Here is a 20,970-nt window from a genome sequence, read left to right as displayed (position 1 = left end):
TTTGTTTTCTACATGAACGGGATTTTATTCTCACTACACGAAGACAAACTTGAGACTATTCCCCAACTGCCAAGTTGTTGTGTGTATTCGTTCGATGGTCTGACATACAAGCCGCTAGAGGTCCCTCTTATGCTCAATTGTCTGGGCTGTTCATTCGAGGGCTATTCATTTTCAGTGGCTTCGAACCTCAACAGAGCCTGAAGAGCACACAAGCGCTCGATATCACAGAAACAAGCAGCAATGGAAATACAGTTGGTCGGTATTTTTGATGTACAGTAGTACTAGTCTTTCCACCTCACCCTTGATAGCTTGATCTGCTTGGCCATATTGGCCGCCACGATCTCTTCTTGCCAGGTGAATCCCAACGCCGGCCGTCCATCTTGTCGGCCACGGTACTGGCCTTGATTGCAGCGCTGCATGCACTAGCGCTTTGGCTGAGCAGCAAACTTTCAATCTCAATGTTCGATTTTCTTGAGGTGGGGACTCTCCCAGCATTAGATAGCTCGAAGGCACGCATCCTCTTTTGGCCCAGCTTTTGTAGACATATGGCTACATACAAGGGTGGTACTCTTGATCTTAAAAAAATAAAATTGCACCGACAAGTATTTTAAGAGGACAGAAGTTGTTAGTAGCAGTAAATAAACCTTGAAACTAGTTACATGCGACAGGAAATATATCGTAATAAACCCTACTGATCGAACTTCTATGAGTGAAAATTTGTACCAGGGATGTGTTGTAGTGGCATCATCACATCAAGTGACAGTCTCTCCTCAAGAACTTTCATGGCGTTGAATAAATGCAATAACAGTTTTCGCAAGCTTTTCAGGTTGGTCCTCTGGTGAGAAATGCCCACACTCTTCAAATATATCTAGCTCAGAGCCTGGAATCGCATTCTTAAGTTTATGAGCCCAGTCCACCACTTGCCAGGCATCATCTGCCCCCCATACCAGCTTGACGGGCACCCTGCCGAGCTCGTGAAGTCGACTGACGATTTCCATTGTATGCTTCGGGTCATAATGTCGCACTTGGTGTTGAAACAGGCTGCCCTGACCTATGGGTCCTGAGATGTACTCTAAGAATGTAGTGAGGCTTGTATCCGCGAAAGTCTTCTTATCATAGACTGCTGAAAGCAGCCATTCCTTGAAGTGCGAACGGTGATTTTCATCTGTGGCGTCACACAATGTTTGAAGTCCTGTAGCCATCTGCTCCCTCGTTCGCTGTGAAGGATAGCTATCGAAGCTAACAACATCCACAAGCATCAATGACCGTAGTCGATGAGAGTTGAAGACACCAAAGCGCTGAGCAATACCGCCCCCAATATCGTGGGCCACTAAATGGAAGGTCTCGAGATCCCAATGCTTGAGTAGGCCCTCGAGGATTGAAACTTGGCCTGTCATTGACGTGTCGATGCGTGGGTCCCATGGACGCTCTGACACCCCATATCCTAGCAGGTCGAACACATAGGCCTTGAAACCGGCGTTTGTGAGCTGCGGGATGACGTTGCGCCAGATGAGTGATGATGAGGGTGTTCCATGAAGAAGGACAACCGGAGCCCCAGTACCGTATATTCCATAGGCAACTCGATTTCCATCAATGAGAACGTTTTCTCTGGCGATAGGCTGCATGATGGGAGAGGTAGAAATTCTATAATCAAAGTGTTTCTTGCTCAGGATATTGTATGGCACATGCGACATATTTATATTTTGGTGCATTGGCCAGGCGAAGTTTGGCTGGGCAGATTTGGCGTCATACAGTAAAGTAGGATACGAGGATAACATCTGGTTGTTTAGGTGTAGTCGAGTGCATGATTGATAAGCAAAAGTAGGATGGCATCGGTGTAATGTCTACCTCAGCCAATAGCTCCCTTATGGGTGGAGGCGAACAACCTCTAGTGAAGCTGTCAGTCGGGCGGTGTTCACTTTGCCTGGACAGGATTAGAAATCAAAATATTAAGTTCGTGAAAGCTAACTATGAAATATACGAAATGTATGATATATCTGCGCCGATCTGTTCGGACCCGTGTTCAAAATACGAACCACGCTTGCCTTTGCTACATAATGTACATTAGATTAGGGTTTCCATTAGAATGACTCAGTCTCAATTCACCCGTCTAGACAAGCACCAGTATCAGCAAGGTTGTAGTCGATCTCAATACAAATTTCATTATGCCCGAAGGCCCGCCTGCAACGCTTGCGCCATCTCACCTCACCTATTGAACTTCCAATCCTGAAATCTTTTCAAATTTCCCATAGACAAGCCAGACCTCACAATCCAGCTTGAATGAATACCCATACCCCTCGCTACATGATGATCATAATGCTGGCTCTATGCTACCTGGCTACCTCTTCCATCTGAGCTCCGAATTTCTCCTTGCCTTCCCGCAGGATATACTCGAAGCAGCCAGTAAGCCTTTGAACGAATTCAGTTCAAATTATACGGACAAACAAGCTTGAAATGCATTTTCAGTCATTCAGCGCATCCACTGTAGGAACGCTAGCAAGTTGAACATAGAGTTGCCGAAAGCGACGCTCTACTCGGGGGTCGGTGCAGACAGACCCAATACAACCATCTGTGGGTAGATTGTGGCGACGATGTCGGCATATGTCGGGTGATTTGCTTTGTTGGATACACTCACCTTCGTAATATCGTCCAGATTTTGGGCGTGCGTTGGATGGATGCCTCTCGTTTTACGAGGGGCTTAACGCCGTTCAGTGTCCCGGTTTCTCGGCCAATTGGGGTGCCGTAGATCGTGAAGGAGAGGACACGGTAGTCTATTAGACTGGCATGGCTTTTTCAGGTTCCAGAAGTTGTATCATCAATTGGATGGCGTGATTTGCTTGAATGGTAGAGTCGCAGGTACCTCTTAGCAGGATCGCAAGACAGTATATATGATGCCGGTTCAAAGTTACGGTAACCAATGCATAACCTGGACAAAAGGAAGATCGAAGATGCTCAGGAAATCAACATTAATTAGCTTCAATTTGCACTCATCGGAAGATCTCCGCAGAAATATGCAACGGTAATGAGGGGAATCTAAAACTTGGATGTCATTAGCTACGACCTCCGATCCTTCGCACCTTTCTTATCAGAAGAACGGCTGGTTGTCGGATAGTGCCGCCGAGGGAATAACTCCAATGGACCCTCAAATTCATTACCCAATGTCCCCGAACACTGAGATACTACTTACAACATACTCGGAGCCTGACTGAGACCTAAACATACCTTCCATCAGAATTTGCATACGAAGCATGAACGGCCTCGAAATAACCCCTTTCATAATATCCCTCCCCAAAGTCGAACTGCATGTCCACATCGAAGGCACCTTAACACCAGCCCTCCGATGGAAGCTCGCTCACAAAAATAACATCCCTCTTCGATACCCCACATACGAAGCGCTGGTTGACTCATACAAGATCACGTACAATCACCGTCGCGAGCTCAATGGCGACAATGGTGCCCCCACCTTCCTAGAAACCTATTATGAGGGCTGCCAAGTCCTCTGCACAGAAGATGATTTCTACGAGCTTGCCATGGCATATTTCGAAAAGGCAAAAGACATGAACGTGCGCTACGTTGAGCCGTTCTTTGACACCCAGGCTCATACTAAACGAGGTATTCCCGTTGAAGCTATCTTGAATGGGTTTCTCCGTGCTCAGCATGATGGAGCCAGAGAACTCGGAGTGAAGAGTAACTGGATCTTCTGCTTCCTACGTGACCATCCGGTCGAGGAAGGACTGAAGGCGCTTCACTCGGCGCTGCCTTGGGCTCAAACGAAAGATGGAAATGGAAAGGGGTTATTCCATGCGGTCGGACTGGCGAGTAATGAGTATGATCGACCTCCAGGACTCTTTGAAGAGGGGTTTCTGTTGGCCAAGGAGGCTGGTTTACATGTTACCATGCACTGTGATGTGGACCAGAAGGATGTGGTGGAGCATATGCGCGAGGGCATTTTCAATGTCTGTGCGGGTTCTGGGGCGGATCGGATTGACCATGGTCTCAATGCTATCGATTCTCCGGAGTTGATAGCTGCGTTGAAAGAGAAAAACATCGGCCTCACGCTTTGTCCGCATGCATACCATCGCAGACAGGCGACGGAGGTGCTTTTTCCTAAGATTAGGAAGCTATGGGATGAGGGTGTCCAATTTTGTATTAATAGTGATGATCCGACTTATATGCATGATGTTTGGATTGATGGAAACATGATGAAGGTGTACAGGTATTGCGGTTTTACTAAGTCGGATATGGGCAAGCTCGTTCGAAATGCGGTTGAGATGAGCTGGGCAGATGAGGTTACGAAGAGGGAGATCTTACAGGATTTGGAAAGAGTATTGGGTAGGTATTGAGAACTTACCTAGTTAGAAAAGCGTTCAGAGACATGTCAATCAGCTCTGCTTACAGCAAAGATCGTTCATACATTCTTGAAATCCAAATACCAGAGCCTTGATTAGACCCATGAAGTTTCTTGAGCGGACTGTAGTCTCGTGAGGCATCCAGGCTCCAGCGCGGATCGCCCGAGTATAAACCCCCCTCTATTCCCCCTCCTTTCGTTCCTCACCCTTCGTCAACTCTCTCCTCTTCCGATTCATCGCCATCCCCCTAGTGTCAAGTAGTCGACGTCTTGAGTGTATACTATCTTCCTTCGCTTCAGATAGACAAGACACGAAAACTGCCGTTACCGCGATTGGAGCTTTGCAGGTGTTCTCCGATGAATGCATCGGCACTTATAGATGATTCTGCTTGAATTGAAGTAGGCGGTGCTGGTGATGTCTTGCTAGCATTTGACCTTCAGAACAACATTCCTGGTTACAGCTTCTCCTTCTCCTTCTCATCCTGTCGACCTTCTTCCCAGTGGATCTGGTAAGGGTACTGTACTAAAACCATGATAACGAGGTCTTAAACTATTCCTCATTCCCCAGTTAGGTGAGCAGACAACTATCGTCTCAGCTACTTCCGAACGTACACGAGTAACCAAACACATCCACCTGCATAAGAAAACTCCTATCTCTCGAAAGTACTCGAATCCTATTATTTCATATACGTACCCACTCGAAACGTTGACCTAGTCAGGTCGATATCAACCATACATGAATCCCGTAACCCCAATAAACTCTCCATTCGACTACATGTCACCATTCTAAAGAACCATTCCCTGAGCATTCTAATCCCTCGCAAAACCTAATTTCCTCCTGCAACTTATCAGAGGAGTCGTACTGCGGCACAGCCGGCCAAATATCCTTCCCAGCTTCCTCTTCTCTCTTCCTATGATCGAACAGCAACCCTCGAACCATTTTCTGGAAATACAACGGGCCCTAAGTACCATATTAGCATAAACATTAGGGTCAACATTATGACCAAACCAAACCTTCTCAGCCCAAGGGTGTAACTCCCCATTCACAAACACCCCTGCATTCAAATTCTTCTGCGCTGCGTTACACAGATCTTTATCCTCGCGCAGGACCTGCTTGAAGAACTCATCAATATACGTGAAGTCCTCATTCGAAGCGTCATTGTGTCTGTAGACATCATACTCCATGCGAGTCTGCGTCGCCGAAACAGGAACACAGCGCATCATGTACCAAAACGACGGTCTAGGCTCTTCTCAGCAACTCTTCACAAACAACAGCACAGAAGGAATAAAACCATACGAAACCGTAATCGACGCGTTGGGGAAATAAAAAGTGCTAAAGATCCCCAGGCCAGGCGTATCCTTCTTATCAGCATTAAAGTGCTGGATATGTCCTGCTTTGGTCTCGACGTAGTATTTGGTCAGATCCGCGATGGCGTTCACGCCTGGATGACCCGTTGAACAGTGGTAGCACTATTTATATGGCCATCATCAGCTTCCTCTCTTGTCACTCTCTTCCCTTCGGATAATTCGAAGATACAGAAAGGGCAAGGGAGGGAGGTATACTTCATTATAATTATCCGCCAGCGTCTTCCAATTATAATCACCCATCATACTCCACGTATGGTCGAAATGGTATTGCGACAGATCAAACGTCTGCAAGCGAGGCTGCTGGTCCACGCCCTCAAAGTCCTCTTCCCAGGATACGCTCGGCCGGGAATCAGCCTCCAGATTCACCCACACGAACCCAAGATGGTCGATATGGATGTGAATTGGATAGAGACTCATCTTCTCTTTCTCAAATCCTTCCACGTCCTGATACCGAGGTGCTTTCGCAAGCTTGCCATCCAGGCCGTATGACCATCCTGCATAATTAAATTTAACAGTTTGCTCCCATACCCAAATCCAAATATACAATTATGGCTTACCATGATACCCACAAGAAATGATATTAGCAGTTCCAGAGTGACCTTCCGTCTGAAGAACAGGATACGCCCGATGTCGACATACATTATGAAAAGCTCTAATCACACCCGTTCTATCTTTAATAATGAAATAGCCGTACCCGGCCACATTAAGCTGCACATAATCGCCTGGCTTGGAAAACCGGGTGCGGTGGGTTACTACCATCCATTTCTTGGAGAAGATGGCGCGGCGCTCGAGGGCATAGAGCGCCTCGGAGCGATACCAGGAGGATGGTAGGGCTTTTGTTTGGATTTGTTCCTTGGCGGGGGTGCTTGTGGACTTGGAGAAGGGGAAAAGGCGGTTCATTTTTGATCTTGATGGAAGAGATATAGAAACAGGACCGGGTTCTAGTTTCGATGGAAATTTATGGGATTGTGTGATATTGGATATCGGCTCTTTCCCATGCGCGTGGGTATTATGGGTTTCCAGGGGCTGATATACTATGTTTAACCTTTGGGCTTTTGGTATCTTGAGTCTTCTATCACTATTACCTTGGTGTTGATGAGGGGGTGTTGTCGGATCCGGACCGCTTCCGGGTGGAGTTTAGCTAGGGCTATGTTCTGGGCCTGGCTAGAGTCCAGTGCTCGACGATTCCACCGTTGCTTTACGCATGAATTGTAGTTCTCCTGGGAGCTACTATACACGCATATCAGTAGTGTGGACTCTGTAGAAAATGTTGCAGGACCATTATATGCTAGTGAGATCGTGGCAGCGACGGTCGGATTAGATACACTATGAAAGATTACAATGATGCGATTATACTTCATTTCGCTTTGTCATAATGTGTTCTCTAGATTCATTGACTAAATCGTGGTAGAGTTGTAACCTAAACTAAGAGATACAGCTATACGAAGCTCGCAACTCATACTCAGATACCTCAGCACACCATGAAGATATCAAACATGCGATGTGCCCCATGTCCTCGTTCCTATGTACAAACAAAGCCATATCGTCATAGATCTCGCGGTTCGAACGGCAAAACCAGTGATACAATCCCAATAACCACAAAGAATGCACAGCAGACCCAGATAGGCACAGCCGTCGTGACATCCCCGAAGGTCGCGATGAATGGAGCTGAAAGAGAAGCAATCCGACCACAGGCGAGCGTCAGTCCACAGCCAATGCCCCTATATGCGTCTGGCATGACTTCCGGCGTATACCTATCCCACCATGTCAATATCAGATTGCATGTTCTGTTCAAGTCAAACTCACCCATAAATTATGCCATACAGCGCATTGAGCCAAAAGTTAATCATGCTGGAAAAAGCCAGATTCTGCGACTCGGTCCTGACGGTAGTGAAGGCGCCCGCGAAGGCAGCGGAGGCGCAGGCTGTCAGCGTCATTGAACGTCGACGTCCGAGAAAGGGTACCTGCACAAGGAAAGCACTTAGAATCGGTCCCCATATTCCGACTACCGAGGAGATAGACCAGTCGCGGTAGGTCTGATAAGTGCTTCCATCGCCTATTGTGGCTCCGTGCGCTTCAAGGTAATATGGGAGAAACACCGTATAGACGGGATATCTGAACTTATTAGCACTTATTGTTGACGTTTGCAAGCTGTGGACGGGTGTGGTACGCAATGCCAATAAGTAGCCATAGAATAATCAAGCATATCATTGAGCGAATCTGCTTCGAGCCATCGAATAATGCACCCACCATGGAGATGGCTTTCTTGAAGGCGCTCTTAGAGTCTTCCAGCTCATAGGGACGCAACTGATCAACCATCATTACATACGTTGATTTGTTGACCTTGCTGATTGTATTGATGGACGCCACTGCTTCGTTCAACTGTCCACGTGATACAAGCCACTTAGGTGACTCGCTCATTCCCAGTGCGAAAGTGCGCAGAACTGACATGACGAGACATAATCCCCCAAGGATGATATACAGATATCGCCATCCCATATTATTAGCTTTGGTGCATGTTTCGGGAGTAGCGCCAGCTGGACAACAAAAGTTCACTACAAGTGGCCAGGCTGTCCATGGTGGGTCAGCGAAACGCTTTCAGAAGATAGAAGGCAATAAAAGTACCTATCAGTCCCGTGATAGCATTTCCAAGGCCCCAGAGACATGCAAGAGAGGTGAGGAGGAAGGCCCACTTTCGTGGTAGAGACTCTGCAAGAACTGTGAGGTCAATTGCCACTATATGTCCATATCAGTATGAGCACGCTCGATCAGAAAACGAAGTGCTTACAATTCCCGCCTCCAAAAAAAGCAGAGAGCACAACAAAAACATTCAGTGCAGCCCAGTTGGGTGAGGCAGCACAGATGGCAGTAAAGACAGACACGCCAAAGATAGATGTCTGCCACGCCAGACGACGGCCAGTAAAGTCAGCAATAAGCCCAAAGATTACAGCACCGGCTCCTAAACCTGCGTATTGTGTAGCGGAAAGAAGTGTCGCATATCGAGGACTAAACTCCTTCGAGGCTTGAGGCATGACCAGACTGATGGAAACAAGAAGCATCTGAGGATCTGTTAGATATGGTTGACGTTATTAGAAAAGAGCTTGCCTGATCTGCAATAAAACCAAATCCACAAGAAACCATTAGCTGCCATTGGTAGCGCCCCATTCCGATTGTTTCAATTGCACTGTTAATAACGTGTTGGTTGAAGTCCGAATGGTTGGCTCCCTGGTGAGATACTACAGTGCCTTCTGCAAGACTTGCCTTTCTCGCTATTATGTCTTCCGTTTTCTTTTCGGTATCCATCTGACTGATAGCAGTGTCTTGGCTCATTTCTAAGTGGCAATCCGTTGATCAATATGAGGACTATATTCCAGGTTTCTTGGGTAATGGGATTATATTTCGCCTCCCCAAGAAAAGCCTCGTGACAAACTTTGGCTGGCCAAAGCCGTCTAATACCTCAGCGGATTCGGCCCGTATCCGTGAGAGGAGATCATAGTCGATAAAGCGTGGTCTGGAGTGGAAGAGAAGTTTAACTTTGGTGGGACGGCTTATCTCCGCAACGTTTCCTTAGTAGGTCGGATATTTGCTACAGAGAACAGTTGTATTATTGTAGAGTCATGCCTTTGTCCATGGCAATTTAATGAGACGCAGAGGCAGATAGACTTCTTCATGCGTGGTCGTCAACTATCGCACAACAATCCACAAATGGGCGTTCCTATAAGATTGCCCAGCCCAGCACTGACATAGGACCATTATTTGTAGTAACCTCGGCTGTCAAAACAAGTTTGAATAGCCTATATCGCAAGTAACTGTCAAACAGATTTCCTAAGTGGTAGCAGGACACACCTCGTTCATCTCAACTACCACCGGATCCCTGAATTACTGCAAGCCGCAGTACCAGTGTCATTGTTAATCAATACATCACCCACTAAGAATAGTTCCCCACAATGCTGTGTTGCATCTGCTCGCCCTTAGTTCATTCAGCAGGCTCGGGGGGGGAGGGGGGGGGATGAGGGGCGCTTGGTCCCGGTCTTGTTAGTTTGGGAATCCTTCGTCGTCCTTGCGCTCGGCACCCTGATCTGCACCCTAATCTTATATACTGCGCAACCGAACGGCGTTTGAGAAGCACAATTGATTTGGCTTGAAGATATGGGGAGATCAAGTATCCTCGTGTTCACGAACTCTGTGGACACGACCATGTTTCACAGATTGATAAAAGAACGAAACGGATGTATTTCATCCTCACTGAGTGATCACCGTTCTGTAGTTCGATCTGGGCCGCTCTCTAACACCATTACCTGTGTCTCAGTATCTTCCGACAGTCGGTTGAACTAGACCAGCAGTACCATCGCCGATCATAAGGCAATCGGAATCTTGAGGAATTAGTGATGCTATGATGAAACTAGAACAATAGATATAGGTTGAGGAGGTCAAAAGGTTTGTAAAGGGGGCAAAATGGTGGGATTGTGAGAGGTGAAAATGAAATCTACTTGGTTAGGCAAAAGACAACGCAAGGACCTAGTCAAGACGGAGACAAGGACCTCAAAACAGACCCCATCCTAAACACTTCTATGCATCCATCGAACTGATTAACTAACGTTACCTAACTAATCAGAGTTATAGAAAGGAACATGAAAAAGAAACACAGTACTTAGCACTAGGTATACTAAGGTAGAATGTTGAAGCTGGTTAAATCGATCTCTTTATTTTCTGAGCATCATAAATAAGACCTCAGCGCCACGTAGGTTCCAGTAGAGAATCAAGACCCCATGAAGATTGGGGTCCAACGCCTTGCCAAAATTGTCATATTATCTATCATATTCTTTGGGTACTATGCTCTTGGGATTATGCATGAGATCGCATATACGCCTGGTCTGTCTGGAATTGAGGGTGATCAGGTCTATAAACCGTACAGTATGCCCGGCTTCCGGTACATGAAACCTGGTTATATATACATCTTGTCGCATCGCCTGACATAATAGTCCTATGTTTAATGATGAACCTATCTCTGATAGACCCAGATATAAAAGCTCTTGTTCTAACTAAAAAGAAGAAGGACAAATCTTTGTATTTTATTCTCCGTACTCTATACCAATCCATACATTTGACGTCTACAGCTCTTCCCTGACTGACTATCTTTTTAAAAAAAATCTTACAGTAATTTAAATGGTTCAAGTAGTTCAGGCAGTATGTGATTATCATTGATATAAAGTTCGATGTTCAAAGACTCCGTAGAGGGTATCGCTAAGTATAAGCCGTATAGTATATATAACTTCTGAGCCCGTTCTAGATTTGGGGCATCTTTTATAAGCAATTAAGTCCCTAATTCAGCCGGACCATATGTTACATGGCTCTAATAGTCAGATTCTTCCATGTAAATACGACATTAGGCAAATTTCTCTACGTAGATACTAAAGCCTGTGATCAAAGTTTCAAATGTTAATTGCTCGTTAAGTCTACAATAGTCTGTTACCTGCGATAAGCCCTTCACTTCAAAGCGATAAACTGTCAGTTATACTGCGTTGGACCTTAATGGTTAGTTCTTGAACGTCTAGTTACTAGTTAGCTGGAGCTCGCGGTGACCGTTGCTAATTCCGGCCCGGAGTACGGAGTAACTACGCGTTAACTATCGTAGTGGATACAAGTCTTGTCCCGCGCGGTCCGCAAATCTACCCCGCTCCCGTGCCAAGCTATATCAAGGGAACTTAAGGTTCATTTATAAAACTTACCATTCCGCGCCGGTTCCACTGCGCCACTATTCCGTACAATGGGCGGAATGCCGGACCAACTCAGGTGCCCAGTTTCGTGTCCTATTGCTCAATAATTGTCCTTTCCCCCCAACAACTGAGAACGCGAGGACAGTGAGGTCCCGAAGACTTGCGCACTTGCCTTCTTGGGGAATACTGCCAATTGAAGAATAATGGGTGGTGGGCTGCTGACCACGCGAATTAGTTTTCGGTGGTCCTGTGACCCCTCATTGATAAGAGCTTACAAAAGAGTCAAGGCCGTGGGGGCCCCAAAGTATTGTGCCCAGAGAGTCAGCACACTTTCCAGCCTATGATAGCGCTTATTGAGATTGATTTGTCTGTGTATCTCGCTTACATATCGATCTTCCTGCTCCATTTCGAATTTTTTAGATTTAGTCCATATTTTCATTGGATTTAGGAGCATAGACTAAATTTTTAGGGTCGGCGTTCGATGGCTGGTCCAGACGATCCGTTCGATGGCATTGGTGGATTCTACTAGAGTTATGGAGCCATACTGAACGCCGGGGAAATATAAACTTTACCATAGCTGTTAGTTTCTTCCTTCCCTGCGGTTGACATCCTACGCGAGGTTGATTTGAATCTGAGCAAATTTTAACGAATGTCACTGTTGCATTATGATATAATCTTATGATTACAAACCAGACAGAGGGATGTGTACTCTTTTGTGTTCACTTAGTTGTCATTGCTAGCAGTAGTTGCTCAATCCCGAATGCTATGACTACCAGGTGTTATTAGAGCCCCGATAGGCCTGAGCATTCCACAGGTGTTCCAGACTTTTGATTAATTGACATGGGCATTGCTATGCAAGTTATGATGTTAGTTTCAAATTGACTTTTGCTAAATGTAAGGAACAAAGAAAAGCGCGGAAAGAAGAGAATAGAAAAGAAAGGAAAGGAAAGGAGAAAAGGAAATAAGAAAAACAAGATCCAGATCGCCGAAGGTCCTTCCGATTCTGACTGATCCACCGAGATCCCCCACGTTCTTGGGTATTGCCATCATTTAAATCTCCAGTCACCGCCTGCGACCAGACGTTTAAGGGGTATGCTATAAATCTCTGCTTGTGTCCATATTTTACTTTTCACCGTAAAAGAGAGAGGAAAAAAAAGAAAGGAAAGACCCATTTTATCCGGCTGAAAATACTGGATTTGGATACCATGGCATCTGAAAAGGAGGCAGCTGGTGGAGGGATTTCTAGTTACAACTCTGACCTAGAAACCTCAAAGCCAGGTATCGAACAACTTGAGGTGATTGCTGACCCTGACGATGGTTTATCTGAAGAGGAGAAGGCAATAATAGTATGCAACTCGCTTTTAGAAGTAACATGCAGGTCGGCTGATCTTCTTAGGATCGACGTTTGCTGAGGAAATTAGATATGCGTCTCATCCCGTGGCTGTCCTTACTCTATCTAGCATCATTTCTTGACCGCACAAATATTGGAAATGCAAAATTGGATGGTCTCCAGGAAGCACTTCATATGACTGGTGGTCAATACAATGCTTCGCTGACCATCTTCTTCATCTCCTATTCTATCTTTGAGCCCCTTACAAACGTACTGCTCAAACGGACACTTCCCAGTATTTTTATCCCAACAATCATCGTGCTCTGGGTATGTAATGTGACATAATGGCTGAAAAAGAAACAGTTCTGATCGGAAATTATCATTATCCAGGGCATTTGCATGACAACAATGGGACTTGTACACAACTTTTCCGGTCTCATGGCTGCACGATGGTTTCTTGGATTAGCTGAAGCCGGTCTTTTCCCGGGCATTAGCTACTATCTTTCCTGCTGGTATAAACGGTCTGAATTCGGTATTCGGATGGCCATATTCTTTTCTGCTGCTGCGCTAGCGGGCTCGTTTGGCGGTCTTCTGGCAGCTGCCATTGCCAAGATGGATAAGGTGGGTGGAAAGGATGGATGGGCATGGATCTTCATCCTAGAGGGCCTTGCAACCGTCGTCATTGGGGTGCTTTCCTTCTGGCTGGTGTACGACTTTCCGGATAAAGCTAAATTCCTATCTGACACGGACCGAAAGCGCGTAATGCGCCGTCTGGCTCTAGACCAGCAATCCAGTACTGCAAAGGAGCACGAGTGGAAATCCTCATATATGTGGGACAGCCTGAAAGACCATAAGACTTGGCTCGGTGCTATTATTTATATGGGTGCTGATGGAGCATTATATGCTTTTTCATTGTTCTTACCAACCATTATCAAAGAACTAGTAAGCTAGCCAAGTGTTCAAATTTCTTCAGAACGATATCACTAACTATCTACTAATCCAGGGTATTTTAAATGGTTTTATTCGTCCAGTGATTTTCTTTGCTGACAAAGATCAGGATACTCATCTACACGTGCACAGCTCCTCAGTGTGCCTCCTTATGCTTGCGCTGCTATCCTAACAGTCTCGGTTGGCTACATAGCTGATCGCACACGTCAGAGAGGAATCTATAACATTCTCGCATCCATCTTGGGAATAGTTGGTTTCTCAATGTTACTAGGCACGAATTCGCCCGGTGTTAAATATGCTGGGGTCTTCCTTGGGGCTATGGGCATTTATCCCTGCATTGCTAATACTATTGCCTGGGTCAGCAACAACGTAGAGGGTCAGTCATTCTTTTTGTTAACATATGCTCCCATAATTCAGAGCTTACAGTATATATCTATATGCAATTGCTGATGCTATCGAACTTAGGCATCTACAAACGTGGTGTTACCATCGGAATCATGATCGGATGGGGAAACTTGAACGGTATCATGTCCTCCAATATATATCGCAATGCCGATGCACCGAACTACTATCCCGGCCACGGCACGGTTCTAGCGTACTTGACCCTCTTTTTGTTTATTGGATCCGTTTTAGAATATTTTCTGCTGAAGAGGGAAAACCGAAAACGTCAACGTGGCGATAGGGATCATCGTGTTGAGGGATTAACTTCTGAAGAAATTGCACAGCTCGGCGACAAGAGGCCTGACTTCATCTACACGATATAGCCTCCTCTGGTGGCGGCATCCTTGCGATATTTGAAGAAGGTGCTTTATTTCTTTTTAGAATGGATTGAAAGATGTGTTCGCGAACTAGGACGTATGTTGTTTCCCATTGAGCTTTGCAGATAATTCAGGCCCCACAATATAGTAAAGGAATTCAGTAAACTACTGAGTAAACTACTGCAGGACTAGTATTGCGTCCAGCCAACCCACATTGGGCCTCGCTCAGTCGAGATTTACTCGCACAGATGCGAATTTTCCTCTCTTCCACCTTTGTCAGAACTTTTTCCTTGTTTAAAGCAAACACAAGCTCGAGAGCCCAGGACGGTCCCATCGGTTATCCGCCAGCATCAGCATCATGCTGATACTTAAAACTCTATTATTACTCTCAATTTATTTTCCATGTATCACGGCGGTAGATTTTAATCGATCTGCAGTATTCTCTTCCCTCTCACCTCGGGCGCAAGAAGCTGCCATATCCAGCGCAGCTTCGGCAGAACACAACCATATGACAAAGTGAACTCTCCAGATGGACGTAAGCCTACTTTCAGACCCCCAACATCCAGCTCCTGCAGAAGCTCACTGAGTATTAATATTAACCTTGGCGTCGCGAGAACTTCCTGATGCATGACGAGCTGCGCGGGTATCTGGAGAACAATGTTGGTTTGCCGTTCTTCAGGTGTCTGGAAGCTCTAGCTTTTTCATCAATAGTTCACAATCAATGCTCTCAGAGAATTTGCATACGGGCCACAAGCCGGTTCCCCACGCCTGCAAAAAGCAGTTGCATCATTCATGACTTACCAGTTTCGCGCAATTGACAGTCTCCTCTGACCAAATTGTCGTTGGATCCGGTGTCACTGGTCTAATTGACTCGATCACATGGAGTATATGTGACGAAGGAGAGGGCATACTAACCCCCAGGCCCTTGTATGACACTTTTCTAACCGATACGAGCTTGCGGAGCGATGGCAAGCTTTTACCAGTTTCTTTTTCCTGGGAGAATCAAACATACTCCATGAATAGTGTATTCAATGCCGCTGAAAACAGGGCATCTCTCGAACGGGCATATATCAATTACACAAGGGCAGGTATCAAGGTCAGGAGTCTTATTATTACAAAGTAAGCCACTCATACATACCTTATCTCAACGAACCAAGGGCTTTCCGAATGACAATGCATAAGCCCGCATAATCCATTGGGCTGCTATTATGTAAGTTATTATATCGTTCTATTCTAATCACCGAAAGCTAATGTTTCTTTCTTCAGTCCACAGAAGCATTACAAGACATCGCCCGTTTCTGCAATAAGCACAACATCCATATGATCTCCGACGAGATTTACGCACATTCGACATACTCAAACGAGCAATTTCCGAACGCTACTACTTTCAACTCCATCCTCTCCCTAGATCTAAGCGAGATCATCGATCAGAATCTAGTTCATATCTTGTACGGCATAAGCAAGGACTATGGAGCAAGTGGACTCCGTGTCGGGGTACTTCAGTCACGCAATAAGAACCTAACTGACGCTGTCTCCGCCCTAAAGTAATAGACAAGATAGCGGCATCACCTTGTCATAATGGGATCGATTGTTGACCAGACCACCCAACAGCTTATTATCCTGGCCATCCTTCATGGTCCAGAACATATGGGCACGTGTTCTTGAAGACACGGCCTTTCTGCAATACTTTTTCCACACGTATTCCGAGCGTCTAACAAAAAGCTACAGTCACGTCAGAGATTATATGGAAGACCATGGAATAGAGTATTTTAGGGGAACGTAAGGGCTCCCATTATTTTCTACTTGTTACTTGCTGATATTCATCCTCGATAGCAATGCTGGGCTGTTTGTATGGGCTCGGATACTCCCTTATCCTGATGACAACGGAACAGACGAATATTCTAAGCTGAAGGAAAGGTTCCTGGAGATCTGTCTCGGTAATGGTGTGAACATCGCGGATGGAGATAGTTTTATTCCAGACAATCCTGAAAATTGGTGGTTTCGAATTACATTTTCATATGACGAAGACAGATTGAGTGTCGGTCTGGAACGACTGACAAGAAGTTTAAGGCAGATCAAGATTGAAATGCTGACCTAGGTAGGAACTCCTGAGACTATCTAGTGGGGAAACTCCTAGTCTCTGAACCATACACAGGCTTTGTGGTTGGACGTTGACATATTTACCCGATCTATTACATAGCAGAAATAGAACATTTCATGGGCTTCTTGGTTGGGCCTCAATTACTCACAGTCTAGATTGTATGACAAGTTTTTTTAAAAAGCAGAAAGTTTTTCTAGGTGATGTGTATGCCATCTTACCGTACATGAGATTTTGGGCAGGATTGTACGCCGTTAGTATCAGCGGAGGCGTATCCGGTTCCAAGGTTGGTCCAAAAGATTGCCCTTTATGCCAGTTGTAGACTCGGAAGGCAATGGTGAGGGTATAAATAAGGCTGTAATGAACCGACAAACAGATTGGAAGTTATGGTTTCAATTACAAGCGTAGCTATCTACGAAGAAGTGAAATTCCACCAATCCTCAATTGCCCTTCCGTAGCTCTCCGGCGCCAAAAAGAGATTATCATTCAGCATCCCTTCCGCCGGTGTGTCGATCAAGCCAAAAGGCTCCGCAGATGGAGCCTGTTGCATATCCGGTCTGGATGTAAAAGAAGCCGGTGGGGTCGAAACAGACTCCGGTGGATACGCAACAACTTCTTTGGCCACTGTCTTATGGCCAGATATCCCTGCTGACCCAACCAGAGGAAAGTCTGGATCTGGAGTCATGAATCTAGAGTCTGTATGCTTAGCGTTAGGGTCAGATAGTGTTGTTCCAAAGAAATCATTAGAAGATTGGGAGCTGCTGGCCCGGTCATAGACCAGTAATTCCCACAGAAGTTTTGCGTTATTGGACCACGACTGGCTGTTTGTGCTTGCGGAAACGCCTTCCCGTAGACGGTGTAATTTTTGCATCTGTTACATTAGCGATGTGCTGCAAAGGTTGTTCGCGGTGGTCGCCAGTACGAACCATATTTCTGACATGGGGCCATCGCTCTCCCAATGGCTGGAGAAAACGCACACACTTATTATAGCCATTTCTCGCCGTATCTCGCAGCCCTTGATCATCGACAAAGCTATGTTGAAGATGTATAGTAGCGACAATAACTACACAGTGGGCCAAGATGGGGTCGCAGATCTCAAACCCCTTATGCTCTACAAGGTCAATCAAGTGCAGAATCCAACTTGCGTGAAGAGTAATGTTCTCAAACGACTGCCGAATGAAAGAGTGGGGCATGGTATGTCTGAAGCTTCGTAATCTCATCGATAGTAGGAATGGGTGATTCAGTAAGCACGGAATTGTTTCAAACATAATCTGGACAAAAAGCCAGGGCCCCCAGAAGTCACGACGTTGGTTTAATTCCTGTAAACTGTGATTTTGCAGGTTCTCTGCATGGTACCGGTATTTTAGTGGGACAAGACTGTCAAACTCAGTATGTCGAAACGAGACCACAGAGTAATCGGATTCAGGAAACCAGGGGGGAAGAGAGACTGGATCGACTTTGGTGGCGGCGTAGTTCATTGCCAGGGCCCACACCTCACTCAGTTGAATAGTGTAGGAGACGAGACCAAGGTCCTCCTTTGTGTTAGATCCACGTGGCTCTCTGATTGACGGTGGGGTGTATTTAGGCGATAATCCCGAACCGGTGTTGAAGGGCGTGTGAACACCTGATATAAGTCGACTTGTTTGAATGCCGTCCCCTTGAAGATGTCGCAGCATATAAATGCTCCAAGAACAGCGACGCTTCTCGTCCGCATCTGTTTGGATATTGGCCAGAATTTCACCAGTAATGCTGACGCTTTGTGCTAGATAGGCCGCCATGTTCAAAGTCAATCCTGCCTGGATGGTATGTCCCACTATCATGAGTCAATAATGAGAAACTTAGAATTTTGAAGATTCCTCACCTGAGAACTCGAACGTAGCCAGTAGACAAAGCGTCTGTAAAGCTGAGAGCTCCAAGTCCCCATTGTTAATCCGGTCCATAACCAGAGAGCGAGCATCTTTGGCATATTGCAAGATACGTGCTTCCCCAATTTCTACTTCGCGTTCGAACCGCAGACTGATCGCCTGGATTGCAAGAATAAGTTCCGGATCTCGAGTAGCGATAGTTTCGACGAAGTCTCCGCATCAAATAAAGGAAGTGGTTGATAGTTACAAAAGTTGAGATACAGTTCAGCAGCTCTCAAGATTGAGCTCTGGTTATCAAGATCTCTTCTTGAGTCTCCGGTATGTTCATTTCGTGGGCGAGACTCCATCTGAACAGTCACCGGCGTCATTGTCTGCCTAGAACTACTATAGTCTATATTAGTATCGGCTCTTATAGATTATAGTTTTATATAAACCCACCTCAAGCTACTTATTAATTCCTCCAACCTCCCCTCCACATTTTCCAGCCGCCTCGCCTACCAAATTAGCCGTGACCATCACCGGAAGGGTCGGATATATACGTGCCATTTCAGTGGCGCCAGGACCTAAGTCTGCAGAGTCAGAGTACACGCATTGTTGGCCCAGCCTATCACAGTACGAACAGACTGGTCTCTCGCCTGGGCATCGTGACTTTTTACGACTGTAAATGTCAGAAGTTATCTGTTGCGAGTGCAGTTATCCTTACCGGCATGGATCACAGGCTTGGCGGGCACGTTTGGGCGGTCGGTAGTCATCAGTCGACATCTTTGAGTTGAGCTGATGATATTGCTTTGGTGTGACTCTGATGCCTCAAAAGTACTATTGAGATTGCGATGATTGGGTAGCCTTCTTATAGCTTATGCTAGCTTGCACGCTAAAAGTCTGATACTGCAAGGCTACCTTATCTTTCAGTGCGGGGTAAAGTGGAGGGAGATATCTATCGAGGGAGAATCAGGGCCACTTGAATGGCTGATCAAGGTCAAGGATTTTGGTAGACTTTATCTCATTGATTCACCTTTTACAATTTTCTATATCAGCTGACCAGTCCATGATCTATACTAATTAATTTTGAGCAGCTACGCGCCAACTACAATGCAGTGTAGCTTTAACACTGACAATGAACGCGACTTTCCCCCAGGGAACATTAACATGAATTTGTTACAATTTGCTCTGTTCTTCAACGGTCAACATCCGTAAAGGGGGTCCTCCCCGGCTTCCATCGCCGATCTTCAAATCCCCACTGCCGTCTGGCAAACGAAGCCTCCATTTCTGTTGGAGGATTTCTGGAGCACAGTTTTCATAGCGGTCGGCTATGTACCGACCAAGAACAGGTAAGAATTTGAAGCCACTGTGGTACCTGAGTTAGTGAAGGCATAGAGCAGACCTTGATTACAACTTACTGTCCAGCCCCTCCGATAGCAACAAAAAGCCCATCAATCTGAGGGTGATAGTCAACAACAAAGTCACCCTCTGGGGTGTCCGTATACCAACACAGGCGACGATTCGACCAGGGGCGATCGGCAAAACGTGGGATGAGCTGTCGAAGACCATGTCGTAGTGCGTTATCTGCCTCTTGAGGAAGGAAAGATTTGTTGGCATTGTTCGAGTCCAGCTTTGGCGAGGACACGGCTCGATTAGTAGCATCGGAGCGTATGGAAGTTGCAAAGCCATAGCTGTGTCGGGCAACTTTGAGAACGTTTGTTCCCGGCGTTGGAGGGAAACAGAATATGCCACTTGATAAGTTGATCATCACAGGTGTCTTGGCGATACTGCGAGCCTCTTCTGGGCTGAGTTGGATGAAGCCTACAGGCTGTCCTGATGCAGATGCTGTATGGGCTACATCCAGAAGCAAATTTGACCATGCGCCGGTACTCAGGATAACCTTATTTGCAGGAATGAAGTCTCCAATGGCCACATTCACACCAACAACACGGGATCCCTGTCTCCGTAATGAGAGAACTGTTCCCCGTGGCCCAGTGACGAAGGACACGCCCGCCTGACTACATCTGTGACTTAAGTGACGAATACTTCCCTCAGCATCTGCCCAGCCGCCTTCAGGGTTATGATATGCCCGAAGACTACTGAGGTCAGCGTGGAGATCCGGATACATCTCTTTCAGGCCATTCCCATTCACAAACTCTTTCAGTGACCGACCTTGATCATGGATAATTTCCAGTGTTTTCTCGATGTAAGGATTTGACGCTGTCTCTGATAGCATCACAAACCCTGTATGGTGATAGTAGTCTCTGTACTCTGATTTCCAACCCTTAAGAGCCTCTTGAGCCATTCGGGAATACACAGGGTCGGCATATTCGGATCGGATAATTCGAGAAATGTCAACGCTGCTACCATCTGGGACCGGAGGCGGATAGCGGTCGAGAACAGTAACGTTTTTGTACCCGCGAGTGCTTAATTCGAGTGCCGTCGATAGGCCGAAGACGCCTGCGCCTATGATGAGAATAGTGTCTGTCTTAGACGGAGTTCTGTTTTCCATCTCAGCTAAGTACGATACACGCAATGGCTCTGCAGAAGTTGAAAGGA

General features: G+C 46.2%; 7 protein-coding genes across 7 annotated transcripts; 3 read left to right on the top strand and 4 right to left on the bottom strand.

Annotated features, from left to right (window-relative positions):
- Positions 1-770: 770 nt before the first annotated feature.
- On the bottom strand, positions 771-1,625 carry ANOM_002934 (alpha/beta fold hydrolase; the record flags this gene model as incomplete). Its single annotated transcript, XM_015548191.1, has 1 exon — positions 771-1,625. One exon carries the CDS (start codon positions 1,623-1,625, stop codon positions 771-773), a length of 855 nt encoding a protein of 284 aa, XP_015409994.1.
- Positions 1,626-3,248: 1,623 nt separating this feature from the next.
- ANOM_002933 (adenosine deaminase family protein) lies at positions 3,249-4,343 on the top strand (the record flags this gene model as incomplete). Its single annotated transcript, XM_015548190.1, has 1 exon — positions 3,249-4,343. One exon carries the CDS (start codon positions 3,249-3,251, stop codon positions 4,341-4,343), a length of 1,095 nt encoding a protein of 364 aa, XP_015409991.1.
- A 783-nt stretch (positions 4,344-5,126) lies between these two features.
- ANOM_002932 (aromatic ring-hydroxylating oxygenase subunit alpha) lies at positions 5,127-6,616 on the bottom strand (the record flags this gene model as incomplete). Its single annotated transcript, XM_015548189.1, has 5 exons — positions 5,127-5,309; positions 5,363-5,588; positions 5,646-5,818; positions 5,912-6,210; positions 6,274-6,616. The coding sequence occupies 5 exons, from the start codon at positions 6,614-6,616 to the stop codon at positions 5,127-5,129; spliced, it is 1,224 nt and encodes a 407-aa protein (XP_015409992.1).
- Positions 6,617-7,262: 646 nt separating this feature from the next.
- ANOM_002931 (sugar transporter) lies at positions 7,263-8,775 on the bottom strand (the record flags this gene model as incomplete). The annotated part of the gene is made up of 5 exons (XM_015548188.1): positions 7,263-7,470; positions 7,523-7,831; positions 7,887-8,286; positions 8,342-8,452; positions 8,505-8,775. 5 exons carry the CDS (start codon positions 8,773-8,775, stop codon positions 7,263-7,265), a joined length of 1,299 nt encoding a protein of 432 aa, XP_015409989.1.
- Positions 8,776-12,638: 3,863 nt separating this feature from the next.
- Positions 12,639-14,475, top strand: ANOM_002930 (MFS transporter; the record flags this gene model as incomplete). Its single annotated transcript, XM_015548187.1, has 5 exons — positions 12,639-12,779; positions 12,830-13,090; positions 13,154-13,705; positions 13,844-14,087; positions 14,177-14,475. The coding sequence occupies 5 exons, from the start codon at positions 12,639-12,641 to the stop codon at positions 14,473-14,475; spliced, it is 1,497 nt and encodes a 498-aa protein (XP_015409990.1).
- Positions 14,476-15,484: 1,009 nt separating this feature from the next.
- Positions 15,485-16,438, top strand: ANOM_002929 (uncharacterized protein; the record flags this gene model as incomplete). Its single annotated transcript, XM_015548186.1, has 5 exons — positions 15,485-15,588; positions 15,652-15,679; positions 15,736-16,013; positions 16,069-16,248; positions 16,303-16,438. Coding segments are annotated over 5 exons (726 nt in total), but the record flags the coding sequence as incomplete, so codon positions are not given.
- A 541-nt stretch (positions 16,439-16,979) lies between these two features.
- Positions 16,980-20,923, bottom strand: ANOM_002928 (uncharacterized protein; the record flags this gene model as incomplete). The annotated part of the gene is made up of 7 exons (XM_015548185.1): positions 16,980-17,438; positions 17,494-18,380; positions 18,429-18,591; positions 19,053-19,090; positions 19,136-19,248; positions 19,592-19,777; positions 19,830-20,923. The coding sequence occupies 7 exons, from the start codon at positions 20,921-20,923 to the stop codon at positions 16,980-16,982; spliced, it is 2,940 nt and encodes a 979-aa protein (XP_015409977.1).
- Between the last annotated feature and the right edge of the window lie 47 nt (positions 20,924-20,970).

Source organism: Aspergillus nomiae (genome assembly GCF_001204775.2).
Source record: "Aspergillus nomiae NRRL 13137 chromosome Unknown contig00039, whole genome shotgun sequence".
In the NCBI taxonomy this organism is placed as follows: Eukaryota; Fungi; Ascomycota; class Eurotiomycetes; order Eurotiales; family Aspergillaceae; genus Aspergillus; species Aspergillus nomiae.
The sequence above is the reverse complement of the archived record's forward strand: the minus strand, read 5'-3'. Positions and strand labels throughout refer to the sequence as shown.